The sequence below is a fragment of the Haliotis asinina genome, chromosome 13 (genome assembly GCF_037392515.1).
Source record: "Haliotis asinina isolate JCU_RB_2024 chromosome 13, JCU_Hal_asi_v2, whole genome shotgun sequence".
Classification (NCBI taxonomy): Eukaryota; Metazoa; Mollusca; class Gastropoda; order Lepetellida; family Haliotidae; genus Haliotis; species Haliotis asinina.
Window position 1 is genome coordinate 41,384,538 of NC_090292.1, and position 23,449 is coordinate 41,407,986.

Genomic DNA, 23,449 nt, shown 5'->3' on the forward strand with positions numbered 1-23,449 from the left:
ACAGCAACCAGTTCTTCATATATCCCCACTTGCACCTTTCATATTTCAGATATTGTTATAAGGTGGGTTTGTGACAAACAATTTTATATTCCTGAGGAGTGGGGTAGGATGGGAGTTTCTGTGTGTTTCTGATGTTATTTGGGTTTCTACTTTCAGAGCGCAGTTATAATTTTGAAAATAGGAAACAAATCTCCGCAGAACACGAAAGACTTCACTAAGCCGTTGATAGTTGTGGCAAAAGAAATGCTGTGCAATAAAAAAATTCTTCCGGACGTGCTTACTGAAGGTCAGAGGGACAAAAATGCAGCTGTCGGAATTCTTTATCGGTGTAAGAACATAACATTACATTAACCTTATGGAAACAGGTTTGGCCCTTTATCTGTGTATTAAAGTTTGAAGCCTGTACGCGTTGCGGTAGAAATCGCGGACTTAGCGGCTATCTGCGAGAATCGGCGTGATATACCTGGTGTTCAGTAATGCCGTACAATGACAGTGTTTATGGTAAGTGGATCAACTTGGAACCAATGTAGTTCAAAGAGGTTGCGTATGTCTGTTTTGTCACGGCCAGTCAGGTTGGAATTGTGGAACACGAAGTCAGGTCTGTTTACTTCGTCAATGTGCTCACGCCAGCAGTACCACATATAACAAAGCAGTTTCAGCGCCACGACTGTCGTAAGCCTATGTTAAAGTACAGCCGTCACGATCACCTTAGCTACGACTGTCGTAGGTTTATATGAAAGTATGGAAGTTACGATTAGCTAAGCGCTAAGACTGTCGTAAGTCTGTGTTAAAGAATGGGTGTTACGATCACCTTAGCACTACAACTGTCGTAAGTCTGTATTAATGAATGGGAGTTACGATCACTTTAGCGCTAAGACTGCCTTAAGTCTACGAAGCTTCGATGACCTAAGCACTACTATTGTCGTAAGTCTATGTTAGAGTATGGGAGTTACGATCACCTTAGTGCTACGACTGTCGTAAGTATATGATACAGTATGGAAGTTACGATCACTTCAGGGCTACGACTCTCGTAAGTCTGTGTTAAAGAATGTGAGTTATGATCACCTGAGCCATACAACTGTTGTACGTCAACGTTATCATATGAGAGTTACGGTCTCCTTAGCGCTAACGTGTGTTATAAGTCTACGTTAAAGCATGGTATTTACGGTCTCCTTAGCGCTAGGGCTGCTATATGTCTGTGTTAAACTTTGAGTGTACGGCCGATATTAGCCTCGGTGAGTTCTGTTCCGTGTTACTCAAGAATGCCATCTCAAACATAACGTTGAATGTTCCAGTGATATATTTCTAGAAAGTGTGACCTATTTGAGAACTGTGGTATCTGTTGCAGTTATTTGTTTTGGTACTACACGTTCGTCATGTGGCGAGCAACGTCACGAGTAACGTCATTAACAATAACCACAACGCTGGCAGCGACGTCGTCGACATAAAAGTTCGAATTCGAAGAGCATCGAGTGAGTTATGTTTTTTTCCTCTGTGTGAGAGAGCAATCCCCGAGCATGTTTATTTGTTTGTGTGCTTCCCTCCTTAACGTTGCACTCAGCAGTGTTCGAACTATACTACCGACAAGAAATAAGGGAACTAATGAAATAATAGCGGATTTGAAACTGCTTTAAATATCCACTAAATCAATTTTAGGCGTCAAGTTCAATATCTGGTGTGTCCACCATGTTGGGCAACACATTCACGGCACCTTGATGGCATGCTGTTAATCAGTTTCCGGATGGTTGCCCGTGGTATTGCCCGTCATTCCTCTTGGAGAGCTGCACCAAGCTGGGCCAGGTTGGCGGGTCCTGGGTCCCTGGCGTACACCCTTCGACCAAGAACATCCCAGAGATGTTCAATTGGGGACAGGTCTGGAGACTTAGAGGGCCAGTCCAATGTCTGGATACCTTCTTGTCGGAGATAAGCGGAGACAATTCGGGCCCGATGTGGTCTGGCATTATCATCTTGGAATACAAAATTTCGGCCGATAACTCTAGCCAATGGAGCCACAACAGGACGCAATATTTGGTCAACGTATCGCTGACCAGTCATGGCTCCGTTAATGATGACCAAATCTGTCATGTGTAGCCCCACCCCACACCATGACACTACCACCTCCATATCGATCATGGTCAAGAATTGCTTCTCTGGCATATCGCTCCCCGCTCCGACGCCAACAACGTTTTCTGCCATCTGTGAATCGTAGGCAAAACCTCGACTCATCAGAGAACATGGTGTAACGCCAGTGGCGCATAGCCCGTCCCTGATGCTGCCTAGCCCATGCCAATCTTTGGCGCTTATGGTGAGCTGAAAGGGTGACACCCTTAAAAGGCCGTCTTGCTTTCAGACGAGCTTTCAGACTCAGAGAGTCGGTTTTTAACGGTTGAGGTTGAAATGCGTCTTCAAGTGAGTGTGCGGAATTCTCTATTGATGGCAGGGGCCGATATAAACCTATCGCGTAGAGCAATTAACGTAATGAGACGATCATGTCGTGGTGTCGTTGATTTTGGTCTACCACGCCCAGGTCTCGTTGCAACCCCACCCGTTTGACGGTACTTATTCCACAGGCGTGAAATTACACTTTTTGATTTACCCATCTGCCGGGCAACTTCACATAATGATGTCCCCCCCCCCCCCCCCCCCCTCTCTATCATCGCCACAATTCTCCATTTTGTTGCTTTACCGAGATACTGCCTCGGAGGCATTTCTGTCAGTAAGTGTCAATCTCTATTGCATTAGTGATTGCGCCTTCTCCAGTACATTTACAGGAGTTAACTTCTGTATGCACGAGTAGCACGTGCTGGGCATGCATTATGCGAAATTCCATTGTCATTGGATGTTGCGTTTAGGAGATACGCCACGATAACGGACCCTGTCACACTCAAAGTCATCTACATTCAATTTCTTGGTTCCCTTATTTTCTGTCGGTAGTATATATGGCGGTGGTCTATAAGTAGTCGAATCTCGACCAGACAATCGGGTGAATGCCACCATGAGCTTCCATCTGCTTAAGCAATTGAACGAACGGCTTATGTAAAAATTAACGGGCAAAATATTAATGACAACAATGTTGTAATACATGTCTTTCTTATTCATAAAATGTTGTTCTCTACGTGTTACTTAGCAACAGTGCAGCTGGTTGGGGGTCGTTGGCCTTGGGAGGGACGGCTCGTTATAACGGGAACTGATGGGAACCACGGGTCTATGTGCGCCGAGATGTTGACAAAGAATGACAGGGACGTCATCTGTAAACACTTATTCTACGAGAGATTGTGAGTATAGATACACAGTGCGTCATACATTATCTGTAAACACTTATTCTACGAGAGATTGTGAGTATAGATACACAGTGAGTCACACGTCATCTGTAGACACTTGTTCTACGAGAGGTTGTGAGTATAGATACACAGTGCGTCATACATTATCTGTAAACACTTGTTCTTCGAGAGATTGTGAGTATAGATACACAGTGAGTCACGCGTCATCTGTAGACACTTGTTCTACGAGAGATTGTCAGTATAGATACACAGTGAGTCATACGTCATCTGTAGACACTTGTTCTACGAGAGATTGTGAGTATAGATACACAGTGAGTCACACGTCATCTGTAGACACTTGTTCTACGAGAGATTGTGAGTATAGATACACAGTGCGTCATACATTATCTGTAAACACTTATTCTACGAGAGATTGTGAGTATAGATACACAGTGAGTCACACGTCATCTGTAGACACTTGTTCTACGAGAGATTGTGAGTATAGATACACAGTGCGTCATACATTATCTGTAAACACTTATTCTACGAGAGATTGTGAGTATAGATACACAGTGAGTCACACGTCATCTGTAGACACTTGTTCTACGAGAGATTGTGAGTATAGATACACAGTGAGTCATACATTATCTGTAAACACTTGTTCTACGAGAGATTGTGAGTATAGATACACAGTGCGTCATACATTATCTGTAAACACTTATTCTACGAGAGATTGTGAGTATAGATACACAGTGCGTCATACATTATCTGTAAACACTTGTTCTACGAGAGATTGTGAGTATAGATACACAGTGAGTCACACGTCATCTGTAGACACTTGTTCTACGAGAGATTGTGAGTATAGATACACAGTACGTCATACGTAATCTGTAGACACTTGTTCTACGAGAGATTGTGAATATAGATACACAGTACGTCATACGTCATCTGTAGACACTTGTTCTACGAGAGATTGTGAGTATAGATACACAGTGAGTCATACATTATCTGTAAACACTTGTTCTACGAGAGATTGTGAGTATAGATACACAGTGAGTCATACATTATCTGTAAACACTTGTTCTACGAGAGATTGTGAGTATAGATACACAGTGAGTCATACATTATCTGTAAACACTTATTCTACGAGAGATTGTGAGTATAGATACACAGTACGTCATACGTAATCTGTAGACACTTGTTCTACGAGAGATTGTGAGTATAGATACACAGTGAGTCACACGTCATCTGTAGACACTTGTTCTACGAGAGATTGTGAGTATAGATACACAGTGAGTCATACGTAATCTGTAAACACTTGTTCTACGAGAGATTGTGAGTATAGATACACAGTGAGTCATACGTAATGTGTAAACACTTGTTCTACGAGAGGTTGTCAGTATACTTACGTAGTACACCGTCAGAAGGCAGATCATACTTTAATATATATTCTTGTTATGTATGCCCTTAAAGTGGTTCGGATATTGGACTTCCAAGGTTGATAACATCCAAATGATGAAGACAAGGAGGAAACAGATGAAGAAGCGAAATTAAGGGAAAATGTGACAATTTATTCCATTCCTTTGGAAATGTTTCATCTGCATGTCTATGTATTACCTTTTCTCATATGCTTTAGCATTGGCTAGATGATGCAAAATGGAATATCCCCTACTTTTTTAATGTTTTTTTTTCTTCTTTTTAAAATTTTTGTTGTTGTTATGTTAAATATTTGAACCTGAAAAGAGAATGTGTCACGTATGAGTGAGTTGGGCCTAACTCGCTGTGATACTCACGCAGATATATCACGGCTTGTAGCTTATGGGACAGATCTCTGGTGGTCAGGGCGGTGGGGGAGCCGGGTGGTTAAAGCGTTCGCCCGTCACGCCGAAGACCCGGGTTCGATTCCCTACATGGGTACAATGTGTGAAGCCCAGTTATAGTGTGAAGACCATAATTAGTTATTTTAGTAATATTGCTAAAAGCTCCGTGAAACTAGTCACTCTCTTGCTGTGGCCGTCAGGGAGCTGGCAAACTTTTCATCAAAAGTTTATGGTGTGTCCAAAGGGCCCAACAGTGGACAGCGAATTACGGCACGCTGAGCAACCGATGCCGTATGCTACAATGATATAAGCCTCATTCATAACCTAAGGCGTGTATTGCATGAAATTATATCACAAAAGTGCGTCACACATTATCCGTACTTATTGTGATACTTAAGCTCACGTACATTGCGTATTCCGTGTTAAGCGTACGTTACGTCTCTCCTGTAGTAACATGTTCGGTTACTCTGCCAACTCGTCGATGTTCGGCGGTGACCTTGACCCCAGAGTCCTCAACGTGGCGCCGAAGTGCACGGGTGATGAAATGGACATGACTGAATGTCCAGGGTTTGCATCCATTTGGTCCGACAGATCTGTGTGCAGCAAGGGACAGGCCGCCATCATCTGCATCTGTGAGTTGCATCACCTGCATCTGTGTTTCTCAGTTTTCCTGTTTCTTAGTTTCTTCTGAAATCCGAGAAGATCCAGGTTGGTTGATCTTCAGTTACCCATGCTTGTCACACGAAGCGACTAACAGGATCGGGTGACACATGTCATCGTATCCCAAATGCATAAATCGATACCCATGTTGTTGATCACTGGATTGTCTCTTCCAGACTTAACTATTGACAGACCGTGGTCATATCGCTTGAATATTCCTGATTGCGGCTTTATGCAACAAACAAGTAAACTAACAATTTCTTTCTGACTGACTTTATTTCATTCAGTCAGTGTCGTTGAAAGTATTATTATTTTTTCTGTCCTATTCTCTTTAGCATTCCGGTTATTACAAACACATTTTAATATCCCCAGATAGCGTTATATCTCTAAATCCTATCTCAACTAGATCAATGGGTCTGACCACCCGATCCCGTTAGTCGCCTCTGACGACAAGCATTCGTTGCTAAAGACATGTCTTTGATCTTCACTATTATCTGTCTTTAATCTTCACGGGTGCCTATCATTGATATGCATGTGTGCCAATTGTTTACCTTCATGTGGGTCTGTTGTTTATCTACACGTCTTTGAGTTGATCTTCTCGTGCAACTGCTGTTGATCTTCACTGGTGTCCATTGTTGATCTTCACGGGTGTCCATTGTTGATCTTCACGTGTGTCTTGTTGATATTCACGAATGTCTGTTGATCATCTCGGGTATCCATTGTTGATATTCACTGGAATCTCTTGTTGATCTTCACGGGTGTCTGTTGTTGATCTTCAGCTGATTTAGGCATCATCTTCACTCAACCCCGACATCGTCCGGTGACGGCTGGACGACCGGAGGTGTATTACTACGGGTCGTGGGGGACAATTTGTAATAAGGGGATCACACAAAGGGAGATAACCATGCTGTGCACCTTCAACCAGTACTGGTAAGTGGATGGATCCCTGCCGAGTTTCACCCTGCGATGACAGTCTGTTTTCTGGTTATAAAGAGAGAGTAAATGAAACTATATCTTCCAATACAGATAATACGGTAGTTTTAAATGCAGACAAGTTCTTTTTCTTCCCCACAGTGTGAAACAGAAGTACCTTTATCTATTCCATTCCAAAAGCAAAATGAGGTTTTATTAGGGTCTTCTATTTTGTCATCCATCCTCACCCAGTTGTTCTCTTCTGTTCCGGTCCGTTCCGGTCCGGTCCGGTCTGGTCGGTCTGGTGTGGTCTGGTCTGGTCTGGTCCTAAACCAAAATGAGTTTTTACAGAATGACTTAGTTATCCACCCTCCCTCAGCTCAGCTTGGTCAACACTCGCAGGAATCCATAATGGAACAACGTAACTCTCATTAACCTATTCTGACAATGACCTACTTGTCAGGCGATCCGAATTTTCTGTGAAAGTGAAAAGAGACACCACAAACAACTGTGGTTACTCTGAATTTCAATTCATTGTTTCATACGAAAATGGCATTTACAAATAAATTTTGATTTTAAGCTTTAATAACACTGTATCTCTATACTTTATGTCGAGGTTCAGGCAGCATACATTAATAATGGAATCACAGACTGCCCCTGTTTGACGAGGTCATAAAATGATTCACATTGCATCTGGGTCACTGGTTAAACCTGTTATGTGTCGTTTGCGCTTATTCAGTGTATTTCTGTGACGCACAATGAGATTGATGTAATATCAGTTCCGCACCAGACCGCTAAACCTTTCTAGCCGCAGAGCCTCTTTTTCCACGATTTCCAGGTTTCCGTTTGTCAGAGCTCGTTGTACGACAGAGCACGCTGTATGACTTATCAAAATATACTGATTAATATTTATGCATCCACTTAAAAAACACAAATTCTTGACTGGTGACCGCACTAAGTTGCGCAGTAGGACGGAACCCAGTAAACAGGAGACGATACTGTTCTGTAATTAATGTTTTGACATCATAGCTTCGTACACGTCAATGTCATACGATAAAACACAATATACGGTGTATATGGCGTATATATCATTATTTTTTATGCTCTTGTGGTGTTCGGTGAATATTTTAGCATAGTATAATATATACTGAGCAGCAAAAGAAACGCAAGTTTCTAAAAATGACATTCATAAAAAATGACATTCATGTTTGTTTCTTTTCTTTTTAAAAAACAACAAAATAAAACAACAAAATCTGACCTGAGTTGACTTGAGTTGTTTCTTTTGCTGATCAGTATATGTTCACCAAGTTCAAATGAAATCTCGCCAGTGTATTTTCGTGATTGTGTGCATGCATATGTGTCCTGTGCGGCTGTGTGTACGTTGAAGTGTCAACCATTAAAACCAATCCCTTGATAGTGTTTAATCATTTCATGTTGATAATATATATATTTCTGTACGCTAGGACATCGTTTGGCAAAATGGTTCCCGCGAGCCAGTTCGGGAACAGCAACCATCCCACAAAAATTCAGAACCTTCACTGTGTCGGCGACGAACCATCCATTGACTACTGCGCGTGGGAGAACAGCACGTGCAGCCACGACCTGGATGTCGGGATCTCGTGTGAAAAGAGGCACCTTGGTACACTACTGCTCATGATAGTTCCTCTAGTTCACGATAACCTCGATATGATCATAAAGAAGGTAGAGTGAGTGAGTGAGTGAGTGAGTGAGTGAGTGAGTGAGTGAGTGAGTGAGTGAGTGAGTGAGTGAGTGAGTGAGTGAGTGAGTGAGTGAGCTATAATTTAACGTCACATCGGCAATATTTCAGCAATATCGTGACGAGAATAAACATGATTATACAGAACATGTAGATATTATAAAACCCGTCATCAATGTACGGTAAAATAACTAGGGTATCACAATTTGAGTCTAAAACTAGCATATGAAGTTAAAACTACAGCACAGTTTGGACTTAAAGAAGGTACAGGGCAGAGTGTGTATGATACTGTGTTGAAAGTAGATGATGAAGAGAAGCTGTCCTGTTCACTTGTTCCTATAATGTGTTCAAGCTTAGAGCATATTGGGGAAAATAAGGTAACGGTTATCCATATTATATGGTAATATAATATAGCGTATTAGGGCATATTGGGGAAAATAAGGTAACGTTATCCATATTATATGGTAATATAATATAGCGTATTAGGGCATATTGGGGAAAATAAGGTAACGGTTATCCATATCATATGGTAATATAATATAGCGTATTAGGGCATATTGGGGAAAATAAGGTAACGGTTATCCATATCATATGGTAATATAATATAGCGTATTAGGGCATATTGGGGAAAATAAGGTAACGGTTATCCATATTATATGGTAATATAATATAGCGTATTAGAGCATATTGGGGAAAATAAGGTAACGGTTATCCAGATTATATGGTAATATAATATAGCGTATTAGGGCATATTGGGTAAAATAAGGTAACGTTATCCATATTATATGATACTATAGCGTCGAGGTTATCCACTGAGTTGTTTGGATAATAAGGGGTAAATGTTATCCAGACACAAAGGGTATTAGGGTGGCATAGGGTAAATGTTATTCACAAGGAAGATATCCTAGGGTAATATAGGGTAAATGCGAACCACATGAAAAGTGTTCTAGGGTATTACAGAGAAAATTACATCCACATAGAATGCATCCTAGGGTAATAAAGGGTTCATCTTACCCACATGAGTGTCCTAGGGTACTAAAGGGTAAATGTTATCTTCATTGAATGTGCCCTAGGTTAATATATGCTAGATGTTATTCACATGAAAAGTGTCGTAGGGTCATATAGGGAAAATGTTATCTTCATTGAATGTGTCCCGAGGAAATATAGGGTAAATGTTATTAAAATAAAAAGTGTTCTAGTGTAATAAGTCATGGGTTAAAAAGGGGAGAAGAAGTTGACACAGTATATACTGATAAGCTATGTGTGTATAAGGCTGTGACACTGAGTGGGATTGAGTTTAGTTTTACGCTGCACTCAGCAATATTCCAGCTATATGGCGGCGGACTGGAAATAATCGAGTCTGGACCAGACAATCAAGTGATCAACAACATGGGCATCGATCTGCGCAATTGGGAACCAATGACATGTATCAACCAAGTCAGCAAGCCTGACCACCCGATACCGTTAGTCGCCGCTTACGACAAGCATAGTCGCCTTTTGTGGGAAGCATGGGTTGCTGAAGGCGTGAGTACAAGGAACAGATATTAAATAAGGAAATGCATACATTAGTGAGATACGGAAAACGTTATCAAGATTACGAAGGGGAAAGTGTAGAATGTGAACAAGATCATATCTCACGGATGCAATCAATAAGACAAGTGAGGCTATGACTTTGTCATGCCGATACTCCCCGCGTTAAACAATACTCACTCACTTGTGTTTCAGACGTCCATGACATCACCCTGACGGGGGGACCCCAGCCGTGGAAGGGACGGTTCGAGGTGCATCTGACCAACAGAAACATTACTGCATCAGTGTGTGGTGGGGATATGTGGTTCTCCGGCACGGACGCTGTCCAAGTCTGTCGGAGTATGGGATTCAGGTAGATGGAGCGTGTTCGTGTGTTTGTTTATTGCAGCAATATTCCACCTCCGGGTATATGACGCTGGTGTGTAAATAATCGAGTTTCGACACGACAATCCGGTGATTGACGCAGCAATATTCCAGCTATATGACATCGACCTGTAGATAATCGAATTTGGATCAGACAATCCAGTGATTGACATCATACCAGTAGATCTAGGCAGTTCAAGTGAACTTGAACTTGCAATTGGCGTACGATAACATGTGTCAATCAAGTCCGCCAGTCTGACCACCCGATTCCGTTGGTCCCCTCTTACGACAAGCAAGGATTACTGAAGATCAACTCTTACCCGTATCTTCACGCTTGGTGCGACAGTTGATCAAGAAACAGATTACTTTCTATTTCCATCCATTTTTACAGTAACGTTTGGACACATGGAAATATCTTTGGGAATAACAGAGAACGGATGGCAAATTTGGAAGATCTGTTGAGAGTATTTTTACCTTAGATCATGCTCTGCTGTTTAGTTTATTCATTTTTTTTGCTTGGTGCCACAGGGTCGATGGAGTAGCCTAGTGGTTAAGGCGTTCGCTCGTCACGCGGGGTGCCGGGTTTCATTCCACATATGGCTAAAATGTGTGAAGCCCGATCCCGGTGTCCCCTTCCGTATTATTGCCGGAATATTGCATTCTTTTGTAGACCAGTTGTCAGGTTCGAACCTTTTTCATTCCCTATTTTCACATTGATGCGGGAATGGTAGGGTAGGTTAAAGCGTACACGTCATGCTGAAGACCCGGGTTCGATTCCCCACATGGGTACAATGTGTGAAGCCAATTTCTGGTGTCCACCGCCGTGATATTACTGGAACATACTCATTCACTCACTCACTCAGTCACTTACTCATTATGATGCGTAGATAAACTCAGCCTGGTTCCCTGGGTCTGTTGTGCCTGCGCTAAAGCTCCGACACTGATCATAGTCTGATGGGTCTGTTGTGCCCGCGCTAAAGCTCCGACACTGATCATAGTCTGATGGGTCTGTTGTGCCTGCGCTAAAGCTCCGACACTGATCATAGTCTGATGGGTCTGTTGTGCCTGCGCTAACGCTCCGACACAGATCATATTCTGATGGGTCTGTTGTGCCTGCGCTAACGCTCCGAAACCAATCATAGTCTGATGGGTCCGTTGTGCCTGCGCTAAAGCTCCGACACTAATCATAGTCTGATGGGTCTGTTGTGCCTGCGCTAAAGCTCCGACACAGATCATAGTCTGATGGGTCTGTTGTGCGTGAGCTAACGCCCCGATACTGATCACTCAACAGGCCCAGGGAACCACGCTGAGGTATATTACTTTTTCTTATCTCCCCTCTTTTTAACGCCAGCAAAGGAGGAAGAACCCTCCCGCCAATGCCCGTGTCACCTACAGCACCGAACATCATGCTACAGCTATACTGTGTTGGGTTCGAGTCTAACATTGGAGAGTGCAGTGGCAGATGGATCCGGGACAGCAACGATTGCCCCACCTTTCCACCACAAGTGGGGGCTGTGGACTGCACCCCTGGTAGGTCTGGACATGGAGCAGCGCCTCATGCAAAACGTGGTCCTTTATAAACGTAGCCTCTGGTTGGAGCTTAGCTTCAGCTCAACACCGGGGCGATTCCTATGAGCGACAAAATCCTGCTCGCGGTCGTCCTTACACGGACAGTCGAAATAACGGACTCCACTTTGAGAATATAGATGTGAGCATATAAGTAGCAGTTTTTGACAACAATGAACAGGCAAGGACTCAACAATGGACAGATAGAGAAACTATAGGACTTCCTTTTACAGTGATGACAGACACAACCAAGGGGGGTGAGCAATAAAGGCCGTAAATGTCATATACAGTAATTAATGGGAGTGATAAAGAGAAACACGATAGCTAACAAGACATTGTACACTGTGGTGGTGATAGAGATTGAAAATGGAGATAAAATAATAACAAATAAGTCCCATACGGCTTGGATACAGATGTTTGGGTGTTTAGAAATATTTGGACGATGACTGTCCTAAATTAGACACTATAGCTATAAAATGGAAGTTTTCCAAACATCGAGAATATAGTTCGACTACGAACCTTTTGATTATCATTACTACCACACTAACACAAACTTGCGCAGTGGCCGTGCAACGATCTATTAGTGGGGTCAAATACGCAATCGCAATACTCATCAGATAAAAGCGGAGCCATGCAGTTCAAGAACACCAGAAACATTACTAGCTAGGAAATCTTAATGCATTTGTTTCTCTATAACAGAAGGTTTGGAGGTCAAGGTCACAGCCGGAAAGTTGCCATTTGAAGGGACAGTCCAAATTCTATCAAACGGACGCTGGTCTACGGTGGACAGTGCCTCTGTGAACCAGAGCGAAGCTAAAGCAATTTGTTCTACTATGGGATTTCAGTGAGTGATGATTTAGTTACAGCTGCTTTTGTGCCTCATGTGAATATCCGTTATATCTATATATTCAAATTCGCAACGCCGTGGCCCGTGGAGAAGATTTTATCATGCTATTGTTATGCAGACTGTAGTGGAGTGCGTAGGGAGGTCTAGGTCGAGTCTGGAAAGTTTCCATTTGAAGGAACAGCTCAAGTTCTCTCATACATAGGGCAAGGTCGAGTCTGGAAAGTTTGCATCAAGATCGATTCCGGAAAACTGTCACTCAAATTCTTTACTTGAGATACAGTCGGACCAATCTTTTGAGGCTGTCGTCTCCCTGACAGGAAATGACGTAACTCCTGGAACATCCAAGTCAAATTATAAGATAAATTTAAAAGAAAGAAATGTTTCCAAACCATCAAAACAATGCCCACAAAAGAATGCACACTTTCCCAGTATTCAGTGTGACTTTATTTTATCAAGTGGTGCCTAATTTTCTCACCAAGCATGGGTTTTACGTGCAATGTATTTAAATCATGCACATGTTCATTTATGTTGGGTTTAACGCTGCACTAAGCAATTGTCCAGCTATTTAGCGGATGTCTGTAAATAATCAAATCTGGACCAGACATCACGTGATCAGCATCTACACAATAGGAATACGATGACATGCAGCGATCCTGACCATCCGATCTCGATAGTGCCCTCTTGTGACCATTACGGATTGCACAAGGCGAATTCTGCCCAGGAACTTCACGGGTCCAAACTAACAATTAAAGCGCTGGCTTTTGCTGCACTGCAATGCATGCAATGAACAAAGAGTTCTGGGTAATTTCGTCCAGGGACACAACTCCACGCATATATCCGGCGGATCACTTCCGTTTTCCGGGTCATCTTCCGATTGTATCCCTACACTGCCCGAGCTACGCTTTCCACATTGGCCAGTGTGACATCAAAAGGACCACAGATCACAACGCGAAGCATGCTGGGATACATTGCTTTGGTGAGTTGAAGGTGATGATAAATGCCAGCAAATAAATTTCACCTTCAGCAAAGTATCATAGATATTGAGGCTTTTTTCCTACTTCTAGGTCAAGCCCAGTTCAGCCTATACTTTCACTGTATTTCTTATACCTTGAAAATCAAATTGCATTTGCCAAATTTACGATTATTATAGTATGTTTCATTTTAATATTATTTTGAAATGTTTAAACACGGATCCGATGTAATAGGTCCTGTGAAAACTCTGTGAATGTTTCAGCAAAGCAGAAAGTGAAAATATTGAAATACTGATTCATTACTGAAACAAACAAAATACATGGACGCAATGGAAATTACGACTCGAAACCACATTGCGGGACTATTTATGCATTCATGATTTTATAAGTTAGATTCAAGTAGTTCAGAGAAATTTAAGTGCTGTTGATAATAACATACTAAGTTCCTTATCAAAATTGACCTTTTCGAGTTTCTGACTGTTTTTCCAATGACGCCTTAGCCTGCTCAGAGTTATAATCTCTAAGGATGTAATCATGACTACTAGATTGTGTTAGATACATGAGTTGTGTCCAGCACTACTCGATTGTGTTAGTACTTCTAGCAGAGGCCAGAGGACATTGTTATGTTGAATATTCTATAGCCTTTCTTGCCGCGTGTTTACCATGATATTCTTGAAATGCATGTGTTATTCTCTTGTTTTAGCTTTCATTTCTTGGTGGATTTTTCTGGTTTTGTTTTGTGGTTTGGTTTGTTTTTTAAGTTTATATGTTGTTCGTTGTTTTGTTGTTGTTGTTGTTGTTGTTTCGTTTTGCTTTTTATTTTGTTTTTTGTTGTTTTATTTTGGTTTTGGTTTTGTTCCGTTGGTTTTGTTGGGTTTTTTTGTTGAATGTTCACGTTAAAGCGTCGTGACACATCAGTCTATACTGCAATGAAATGCACGTGTTTGTGTAGACTGTGGCCTTCAATACTACGGTCACGACAGCGGCGTCATCACGTCAGACAACTACCCCGCGACGGTGACCGGCGACGTGGATTGCCTGTACCACATCAGGACCACGGGTCAGCAGCAGAGGTACAGGTTCTATTTCACTGACCTGCACCTAGGGAAGGATGGCCATATGACGGTGAGTGAGTCAGAACCTTCACTGTGTCGGCGACGAGCCATCCATTGACTACTGCGCGTGGGAGAACAGCACGTGCAGCCACGACCTGGATGTCGAGATCTCGTGTGAAAAGAGGCACCTTGGTACACTACTGCTCATGATAGTTCCTCTAGTTCACGATAACCTCGATATGATCATAAAGAAGGTTGAGTGAGTGAGTGAGTGAGGTTTTACGCCGCTTTTAGCACTATTCCAGCGATATCACTACCGGGAACACCGGAAATGGGTTTTACACATTGCGCCCATGTGAGAAATCGGACACCGGTCGTCGACGTGAAGAGTAAACACTTTAATCACCAGGTCACTCCGATGGTGGGTATTCTAGTCAGCAAATGTGATAAGCATTACACATTTACTGCGAACAGAAGACTCGGGTTAGAGTTGGTCTTCCACACCTCATGCTTATTGTAAGAGGCGACTAACGGGATTGGACGAGCAAGCTCGTTGACTTCATAACACAGAATGCACTACACTACAACCCGTGCTGTTACCTTGGTTGACGCCTGTCGTTGTAACCCAGTTCCGTAGATGGATAGTATGGTCATGTTGTTGCTCAGTGGATTGTCTGTTCCAGACTCGATTATTTACAGACCGCCGCCGTATGGCTGGACTATTGCTGGAGTGCGGCGTAAAACTAAACTCACTCCAAGACTGCCTGTTTATCAAGATAGTAACGACGATACTGATGATGGTCACCACGGGTTTTCGAGAATGGGCATTGATGGAAGGGACTACAAACGGGTGTCCTGGGAAATGACATACAGATGGAATGTTGTTCAATGCACCGTAAAACAACAAACAAAACAAACAAAAACCTCGAAGGGATGGTTTTGTTGTGGTTGTGAGAGAAAAGCCAGTTAAAATTGATTTACACGACCATTTCATAAGTAACATAAATAATAACACGTAGCTATAATGCCTGTCTCAGATCCGCGAGGATCCAATGGATCCCCCATTGTCATCCATCTCTGGCAACCAAGGACCTTCTGACGTCATCTTCACCAAGGATCTCTACATCAGATTCAAGGCCCACAAAGGTGCCAAGTTCCAGTTCAATTGGCAAAGTAGGTATACAAATCACAGGCAGACGGAACAGATGCTTGCCCTATGATTGGTACGTTCGTTCGACAACCTGGCCTCGGCCTGGCTGAGTACTGTACCGCTTCAGTTGACTGGGTCGTGGTATATCTGTTGTTAATATCATGTGGAATTAGTGATATATCATATATCAACCATGTTTGTCGTAAAAGGCGACTAACAGGATCGGGTAGTCAGGCTCTCTGACTTACTTGACGCATGTCATCATGGCCCAATTGCTTACATCGATGCTTATTCTTTTAAGATTCGATTATTAATTTTACAGACCGCCACCACATACCTGGAATATTGCTGATAGCGGCGTAAAACTAAACTCACTCACTTAATCTTATGTATAATGTAAAATGCTTCATCGCACGATAACCGCGTGGATCAGTGCTCTTTCTATGGACCACTGTTTCGTCTGGTCAAGTCTTGGTTAATGGGGAGCATAAAACGGTTAAAATTCAAGATTTTAATTCCAATGTCATAAAATTCAGTTTATTTGTGTCTCGCTGTTGATGTTGTTTAAATACTGTTGCTGTCGCCTTTCCTCTTCAACTTCGTATTAGTAGTACTTTTGGTTGCCTTGGTAACGTAGAAGAGGAGTACCAGAGGCAGGAGTATCAGAAATAGTAGCAGTAGAAGCAGTAGCAGTAGCAGTAAAAATAGTAGTACTGCAACAATAGTGATGGAAGTAATTGTGGCAGATTTAGTAATAGCCGAAGCAGTGGTAGCAGTAATAGTAGCAGTAGCTGTAGCAATAGCAATAGTTGCAGCAGTAGTAGCAGAAGTAGTAGCAGCAGCAGTAGTAGCCGTAGCATTTAGCAATAGTATACCGTGAATAAAAAGTTACACGCCACCCAGTATATTTTTTAAAAAAAATATAGGTTGGCACATAGAAAATCTTTCAGAAAAAACGAGCTGTCATAATTTGGTTTGGTACAGCAATCGTAGTAGTAGTGGTGGTAGTAGTAGTAGTAGTAGTAGTAGCAGTAGTAGTAGTAGTAGCAGTAGTAGCAGCAGCAGTAGTAGTAGTAGCGAAGAAGAAGTGGATATTTATTTTTGCTGTCGTATTGATGTTCAGATTGTGTTGATGTTGATACTGTTGATATTGCTTTTAGCCTATATGGGTGGCCCTAAGGAACTTGAAGAAGCAATCTCCGTACAGTGCACCCCGGATGCCATCACAGCTTCTGTGGACCTTCCGAAACTCAAGGCAGCGTTTGCCAACACCGACCCCTCACACCTACATCTCGGTGACGTCACGTGTACAGGTGTAACCCATGGCAACACGTGGTCAGCAACTGCAAATCACGGCTCCTGCAAAACGCAAAGACAGGCCAGTATTTTCTGTCAGATACTGCTAACCACAGCCCCACAAGTACAGTTCTTTCAACAATGGTTATTTACTAACTGATAACGTTAACAATATTTTTGTCGCTGTAAACCGAGCACTAACAATGCTCTCAAAGGCAATGAATTAAGCTTGTGGTGCTTTTAAGGTGCGTTCTCACGGTGCGACTTGCAGTAACAGCTGGTAGCCCACGACGTATCTCATGGTCTCGGACTCTTCGAATTGGATTATGTCATCGTTGGTTATTTGTGTATAATGATGCTCATGACGTCAGTTCCGGACTGGCTTGTCAGTTCTTCTGTCGTGTAGCAAGAATGTGTGACTCTTGCTTTACGCCGCGCTCAGCTATTACTGTTGTCTACATTAAATCAAGTCTGGACCAGACAGTGATTGACAGCGTGAACATTCATCAACATACCGAAACGACTCTCATTCAAACAATGACCTACGATCCAAATAGATACCACAAACAACTCTGGTTACACGGAAGACCAATTCCTTGTTTCATAAGAAAGTGTTATTTGCAAATGAATTTTAAGTTTAAACTTTAATAACATCGTATTTCTATATTCTATTGCGGCGTGCAGGCAGCATGACCTTGACAAAGACGTCACAGACTGTCCCTGTTTGATGAGGTCGTAAAATGATTCACACTGCATCTGGCTCACTGGTTACACCTGTTCTGCGCTTTGTGTGCTTATTCAATGTAGTTCTGTAACGCACAAAGAGATTGACATATCAGACAGCCAAACGTTTCTCGCAACAGAGCCTCGTTTTGAGATTTTCACGATTTCCGTTTGTCAGAGCTCACTGTATGACATGTTTGCAAGGATTAGAAAGGTGTATCAAATCATAATGATTAATATTTATGGACCCAGTTAAATGAATTTGTCTAAAATTGGATTCTTTATCGCACTCAAAAGGATGGAACCCAGTCAAGAGGAAACGAGACTGTTGTTTAAGCAATGTTTTGACTTGCTCGACTGAGATACGATGACTTGTATATGGCTTGTGTTTTCCCGTTTTACGAGCATGATTGATCAATTCTAACCCGAATCTTCACAGGTCTGCTTACATAAAGAACAAACAAAACATAACAATGAACTTCCAAGAGTCGTGATAGTCTACTTAACCCATTAACTGAGTGAGTGTTTTTAGTTTCACGCCGCTTTTTGCAATATTCAAGCAATATCAGCGGAGGGCATCAGACATGGGCCTCAAACTTTGTACCCTTGTGGAGAATCAAACTCGGATCTTTGGCGTGATGAGTGAGCACTGTAATCATCAGGCTACCCCACCACCCCAAACCCACTGTCATAGCTCACAACATGTCATCGTGACCTGACGACGTGAATCGTTGTTTATAATGTCAGTCACTGGCTTGTCAGATCTAAACTCGATTATCCATATGTCATAATTCTGGAATATTCCGACGCAATGCATTAAAGAGCAACCCCCAAATATCTTCTAAATAGTAATACAGGGGCGCGATACGGATGACGTGTCTCAAATTCCATATTGATCCCAGATTTCGTTTTGAAACCCTGCCGACTCTACTTTCCCCAAAGCTCGGTACTTTCCGCAATTTTCCTTATCCACTAAATTAAGACCTGATGGGCAGGTCATGGGTTTCCTACCCAACGAGAGGTGTGTCAGCTGAATATAATAATAATATTCTTTTCTTTTTAAGTTTTATACGATTAATTCAGAAAAATTAAACAATAGCGTACTTGTTGATTACATTAAGAGACTGAAGGGGAAAATATGAGTCTTCTTCAAGTCACACATCGTCTGCTTGTTGTAAAAGTGTCAGCAAACATCAGTGACATCGATGTACGATGCTACTGTGTGATGCTTTCAAGAGCAGCCCCCTATATCTTCCAAACAAGCTGTATTTGGCCGTGCGGGTATATTCTATTAGCGCTTATACCATTGTTTGCTTAGTACCTCATCAGAAAGTTTTGAGTGAGTCTGGACTACGTTTTCACAAATGACATCATCTGTCACTAGGTGGGTGACGACTTCATCGTCTACAAAACATCCGTTGTGTACAGTCTCCCCGGCACCAACCCCGGCGACTACATCACCGACTGGAGCGTGGATATCGACTGTGCATTCAAGCGAAATGCCACGGTCAAGTATTGGCCTGCATAAATATAATTAAATGTTTCTCGGGCACATTTTTTTCAAAAGTGACGAGGATGGTAGGACTTTGGTTTTTTTAATTATTTATAGAAAAAAGTGACGAGGGAAGAACACATCTGAGTTTTCTGTTTCTCTCAGAAATACAGCTTGGGAAGTTTAGCACGTGTTAATGAGTTGTAGATGTAGTCACACTCCTTCTTACAGACACTCATTCTTATAGGGGACAAATGGATGATGGGAACGCGGCAAAGTCCAAATTATTTGTTTTAAATGGCAATAAAATATGGTTACGCGCACAAATAAAAATGACGCGCCGATGCCCGAGAAACATTTTACCTTTTATATTTAGCATTTCATTTGTGAAATATTTTCATGAGCTAGTTCATGATAATTTGTTCAAGCATGCATCGTTTTGACTCAAGTGTTTCCAATACTTCGTATTTAGAACACGACCCTAGCATTGTTCTGCTCAAGGAAAATGGGAGCGAAACACTGGATTTTCACCAGCCGTTTGTCACCCCTGCGTGTGAAGAGTGAAAATATTACGTGATAGATAAACAACTTCTTAAACAACTTTTTCTGTGATCGATCATAAATCGTCACATATCAGATCGTGTCGCGTACAGAGGTTTCAAAACCATATGCTTTATTTGTTTTGTGCAGTTATCCCAATCGAGTTACTTAATTATTCATCGTTCTCATTTGAACCCAAACGAACTGTAGTTTTTAACACCATTGCTGACTGTAGTTACATGTCTCTAAATGCGTTCATAATATGCAAATGTTTGATATTTTTTCCTGTAAAATGGTATTATCATGATGATCAGGGGACCAAGGCCTTCTTGTGAACATCATAGTTTTAATAGTTGTTAAAACTACCTATTTTAATGAAGTAAACAACAACAAAAAACGCCCAAACCCATTTTATTTCTATTTTCGTAAGTGCAAAAAATTAAACTTTTTGTCTATTTCAAGGCTAAAACAAACAACTCCATCATTAACGAGAGTAACAACGCTGGTGTGAACACGACGTCCAACTACCCCGCCGTCGTCAGGATCTTCAGCGACAGAGGTCTTCATAACGAGGTGAAAGGTCAGCCAATCAGAGTCAAGCTCGGGAGTGACTTGTATGCGGAAGTGGAATTCAGTGCCAATTTCCAGGCAAGCCTGAAACTCCAGGAATGTTCCCTTAAGGATGATCCAGCAAGCTCGACTGGTTATGACCTGATTAGAAAAGGGTGAGTGAGTGAGGTTAGCCTTAAGCCGCATTTAGCGATATCCCAGTTGAGGGGATACCAGGAATTCGGTTCACACGTTGTACCCATATTAGGAATCGAACCCGGTGTTCGGAGTGACGAGCGAAAGCTTAAACTACGAGGCTAACCCATACAGCCCCTAAACAACGAAATGATGTAATTACAATGTAGGCGATACACATTTATTATTTTGTTGTCTGAACAAGAGAACCAAGTGATTAAAATAATGAGCATTGGGATACGATGACATGTGTCAACAAAGTCAGCAGACCTGACAACCTGATATCGCTGGTGGCTTCTTGCCACAACTGTTCGTTACTGAAGACCAGTTCTAATCGGGATCTTCACTGCATTTATTTGGTGCTTCATTATACTGGTAGTATAGACAGTATACACCTATCGTAATTGGTGTCTAAAATACCCGGATATCCACGGGTGCATTCTAATCTCGTTCTCTACAGATGTGGAGATAAATTAGTAGCAACACAGGTGTCTGTTGTGTCCATAGAGTGCTCAATCGTCTGGCATAACAGGATTCGGTATTCGCTGTGGAGAGCTACGTCAGTCAGGGGTGTCAGACTCTGAGTCATGAGTTTCACCCAAGTGGTTAACGTCTCACATCAGCATCAATTATTATCTTACCTCACACATAAATGTCGTTGTCAGATTGGCTGAGCGCTCGTCTACTATTTTGAATGCTTCCCGCGTACAAGCGAGGTGTATTGCAATACACCCGACTGCCAAAAGCAATGCATTCGGTATTTTGTGGTAGTTATCTCGAATAACATTGGATCGCGCAATGCACTGAAATTACCGATGTTTTACGAATGCGAATCGATGAAAGGGAGATAACTCTACATCTGTTTTTCTTGCGTCGTCCGGCATATCTGCGATGGTTACGAAAAAAATGCCGCGCATTCCAATAAATAAATTTTGACAACACGTTCAAATGTAGTCCCTGTCAATATTAGGAAGGCGAATTTACTTAACAACCTACGGGCAACAACAGCAAGGTCTCAAGATTCGAATCGTTTGATTCACACATGCTGTCTGAAGTGTACGATCCGATATTCATGCTTTATACAGTTCAAAATTAACATTAAGGTGTTTGGTAAGATAAATACGGGCTCAGGGAACATAAACAAACATCGGGGATACCTCAACCCATGGCCCCCTCATGACCGGTGAACAACCACCAATATAGCCCCTAAGTTAGACTAACAGCTAGTCTCTGAAATGAACATATTTTACTGAAAAAAATCGTTCATAGTGAAAAAAATAATATAATGAAATGGAGCCCTGAGACTCTCTTCATTTTCAGCTTCATTTGATTTGAAGCTATGGAAATCTAGACTTGCCATATTTTCTAGACTTGCGTGGGCTTTCTTGGATATTTATACTTCAGGGTCTGTACAACAGACTACCCCTAAGAAGGCCAATTCACTTCCAGAGACTTCACGTTGGGTGGTACTTCCAGTGACAAACAACGTTTCATACATTTTCGAATGGACTCGTGCTTGTCAGTTCACTTTAAGGAAGCGATCGACTTTGCAGAAATAAGAAATTTCTGATCTTACTCTCCCCAATTTAGCCAACGATTAAGACTCTCAACAGCTGTAACAATCAACAATCATAGCTGTACACTTGGTCTGGTCTAGTAGTTAGATTTGGCGACCGCGCATTTTAGAACCAGAAATGGTTCTTAAATCAGTGTTCCCACATTTGTCTGAAAAAATATCTCTGATTTTTCCAGACAAATATTGTATTTTCAAATTTGATATTATATTTTTTATAATTTTTTATTTTAATTTTTCAAAGACACAACAACGTATGTACCAGGGTGCTTTGAACATATATTACTGTGTCTGAAATTTGATATCGTAAATACAGCCTCCCATCTCCCGTGTCCATCCACGCCTTTTTATCATGACATGACAATGTCAACAAAAATTAAACATCCTTTCCCCGTTAGCTATTCTTTATTGACTTATAGCCAATATCTTGTTGATGGTTGCCATAAGCCCTTGTACTAGAGACACTGATTAGTTGGATATGAAACACAACAAGATTATTCCGTGATTTCATCATTCATGGTGGGAGCCCTGGGAATACGCTTGTCACCGGAAATCAAGTACCGGAAGTAGCGCAACGCGAGCCTCACCAGCCCAAAGCTTTGTCTGGCGTGTCGGTTTATTACTATTCACACAGACATGGAGTGAATGATTTGCTCCAGAAGATATTTGACTGTAATTTTGAAATAATGACTTTCACTTTGCAGTTGCCCTGTAGACAGCGACACGAGCATCGTTGCCGAGACATCTTCTGCCACTGTGTTCCATTTCAAAGCCGCAGAGTTCATAGCAGGGGTCACTTCCGTTTACCTGACCTGTGACGTCACATACTGTTTAGCTGATGACAATAGTCAGGCCTGTAATCATCAGTGCAGCACTAGCCCTCATGGACGTAGAGAGGAACCCGATTATTCCCGGACTTCTGTCAGGATCGCAAAGAAATTGGATATGTTTCTGTGAAAGTGCTATCTTAAATCACGAAATCGTAATTATCTCTCCTAAACGTGTTAAAATCACCAACATTATTTACTCACGAAGTTCACCAAATAAAAGAAGTCTTCATCATAATAGTATTTACTAATTTTGTCAAAGATTCTGCAATAGTCGCATCTGGACCCAGATTTTCGAAGTTCTCTTGGCTCTAAGATAGTCGTAAGTGCCATTCATTAACCTACGACTATCTTAACGCTAAGAGAGCTACGAAAATCTAGACCTAGGATCAGACAAACAATC

The 23,449-nt window shown here is 41.9% G+C and overlaps 1 protein-coding gene across 1 annotated transcript; it reads left to right on the top strand.

Annotated features, from left to right (window-relative positions):
- The first annotated feature begins 377 nt into the window (after positions 1-377).
- LOC137259810 (deleted in malignant brain tumors 1 protein-like) lies at positions 378-23,281 on the top strand. The gene is made up of 16 exons (XM_067797427.1): positions 378-501; positions 1,349-1,472; positions 3,128-3,275; positions 5,531-5,712; positions 6,520-6,670; positions 8,116-8,291; positions 10,095-10,251; positions 11,614-11,792; positions 12,528-12,672; positions 13,491-13,651; positions 14,599-14,771; positions 15,739-15,874; positions 17,012-17,229; positions 19,255-19,377; positions 20,365-20,627; positions 22,924-23,281. The coding sequence occupies exons 1-16, from the start codon at positions 487-489 to the stop codon at positions 23,174-23,176; spliced, it is 2,604 nt and encodes an 867-aa protein (XP_067653528.1). The 5' UTR covers positions 378-486; the 3' UTR covers positions 23,177-23,281.
- Positions 23,282-23,449: the final 168 nt, after the last annotated feature.

Coding starts and splice junctions, on each gene's coding strand:
- LOC137259810 (XM_067797427.1), top strand. Junction 6,671..8,115: donor TGCACCTTCAACCAGTACTG/GTAAGTGGATGG, acceptor TCTGTACGCTAG/GACATCGTTTGGCAAAATGG. Junction 14,772..15,738: donor GGAAGGATGGCCATATGACG/GTGAGTGAGTCA, acceptor TGCCTGTCTCAG/ATCCGCGAGGATCCAATGGA.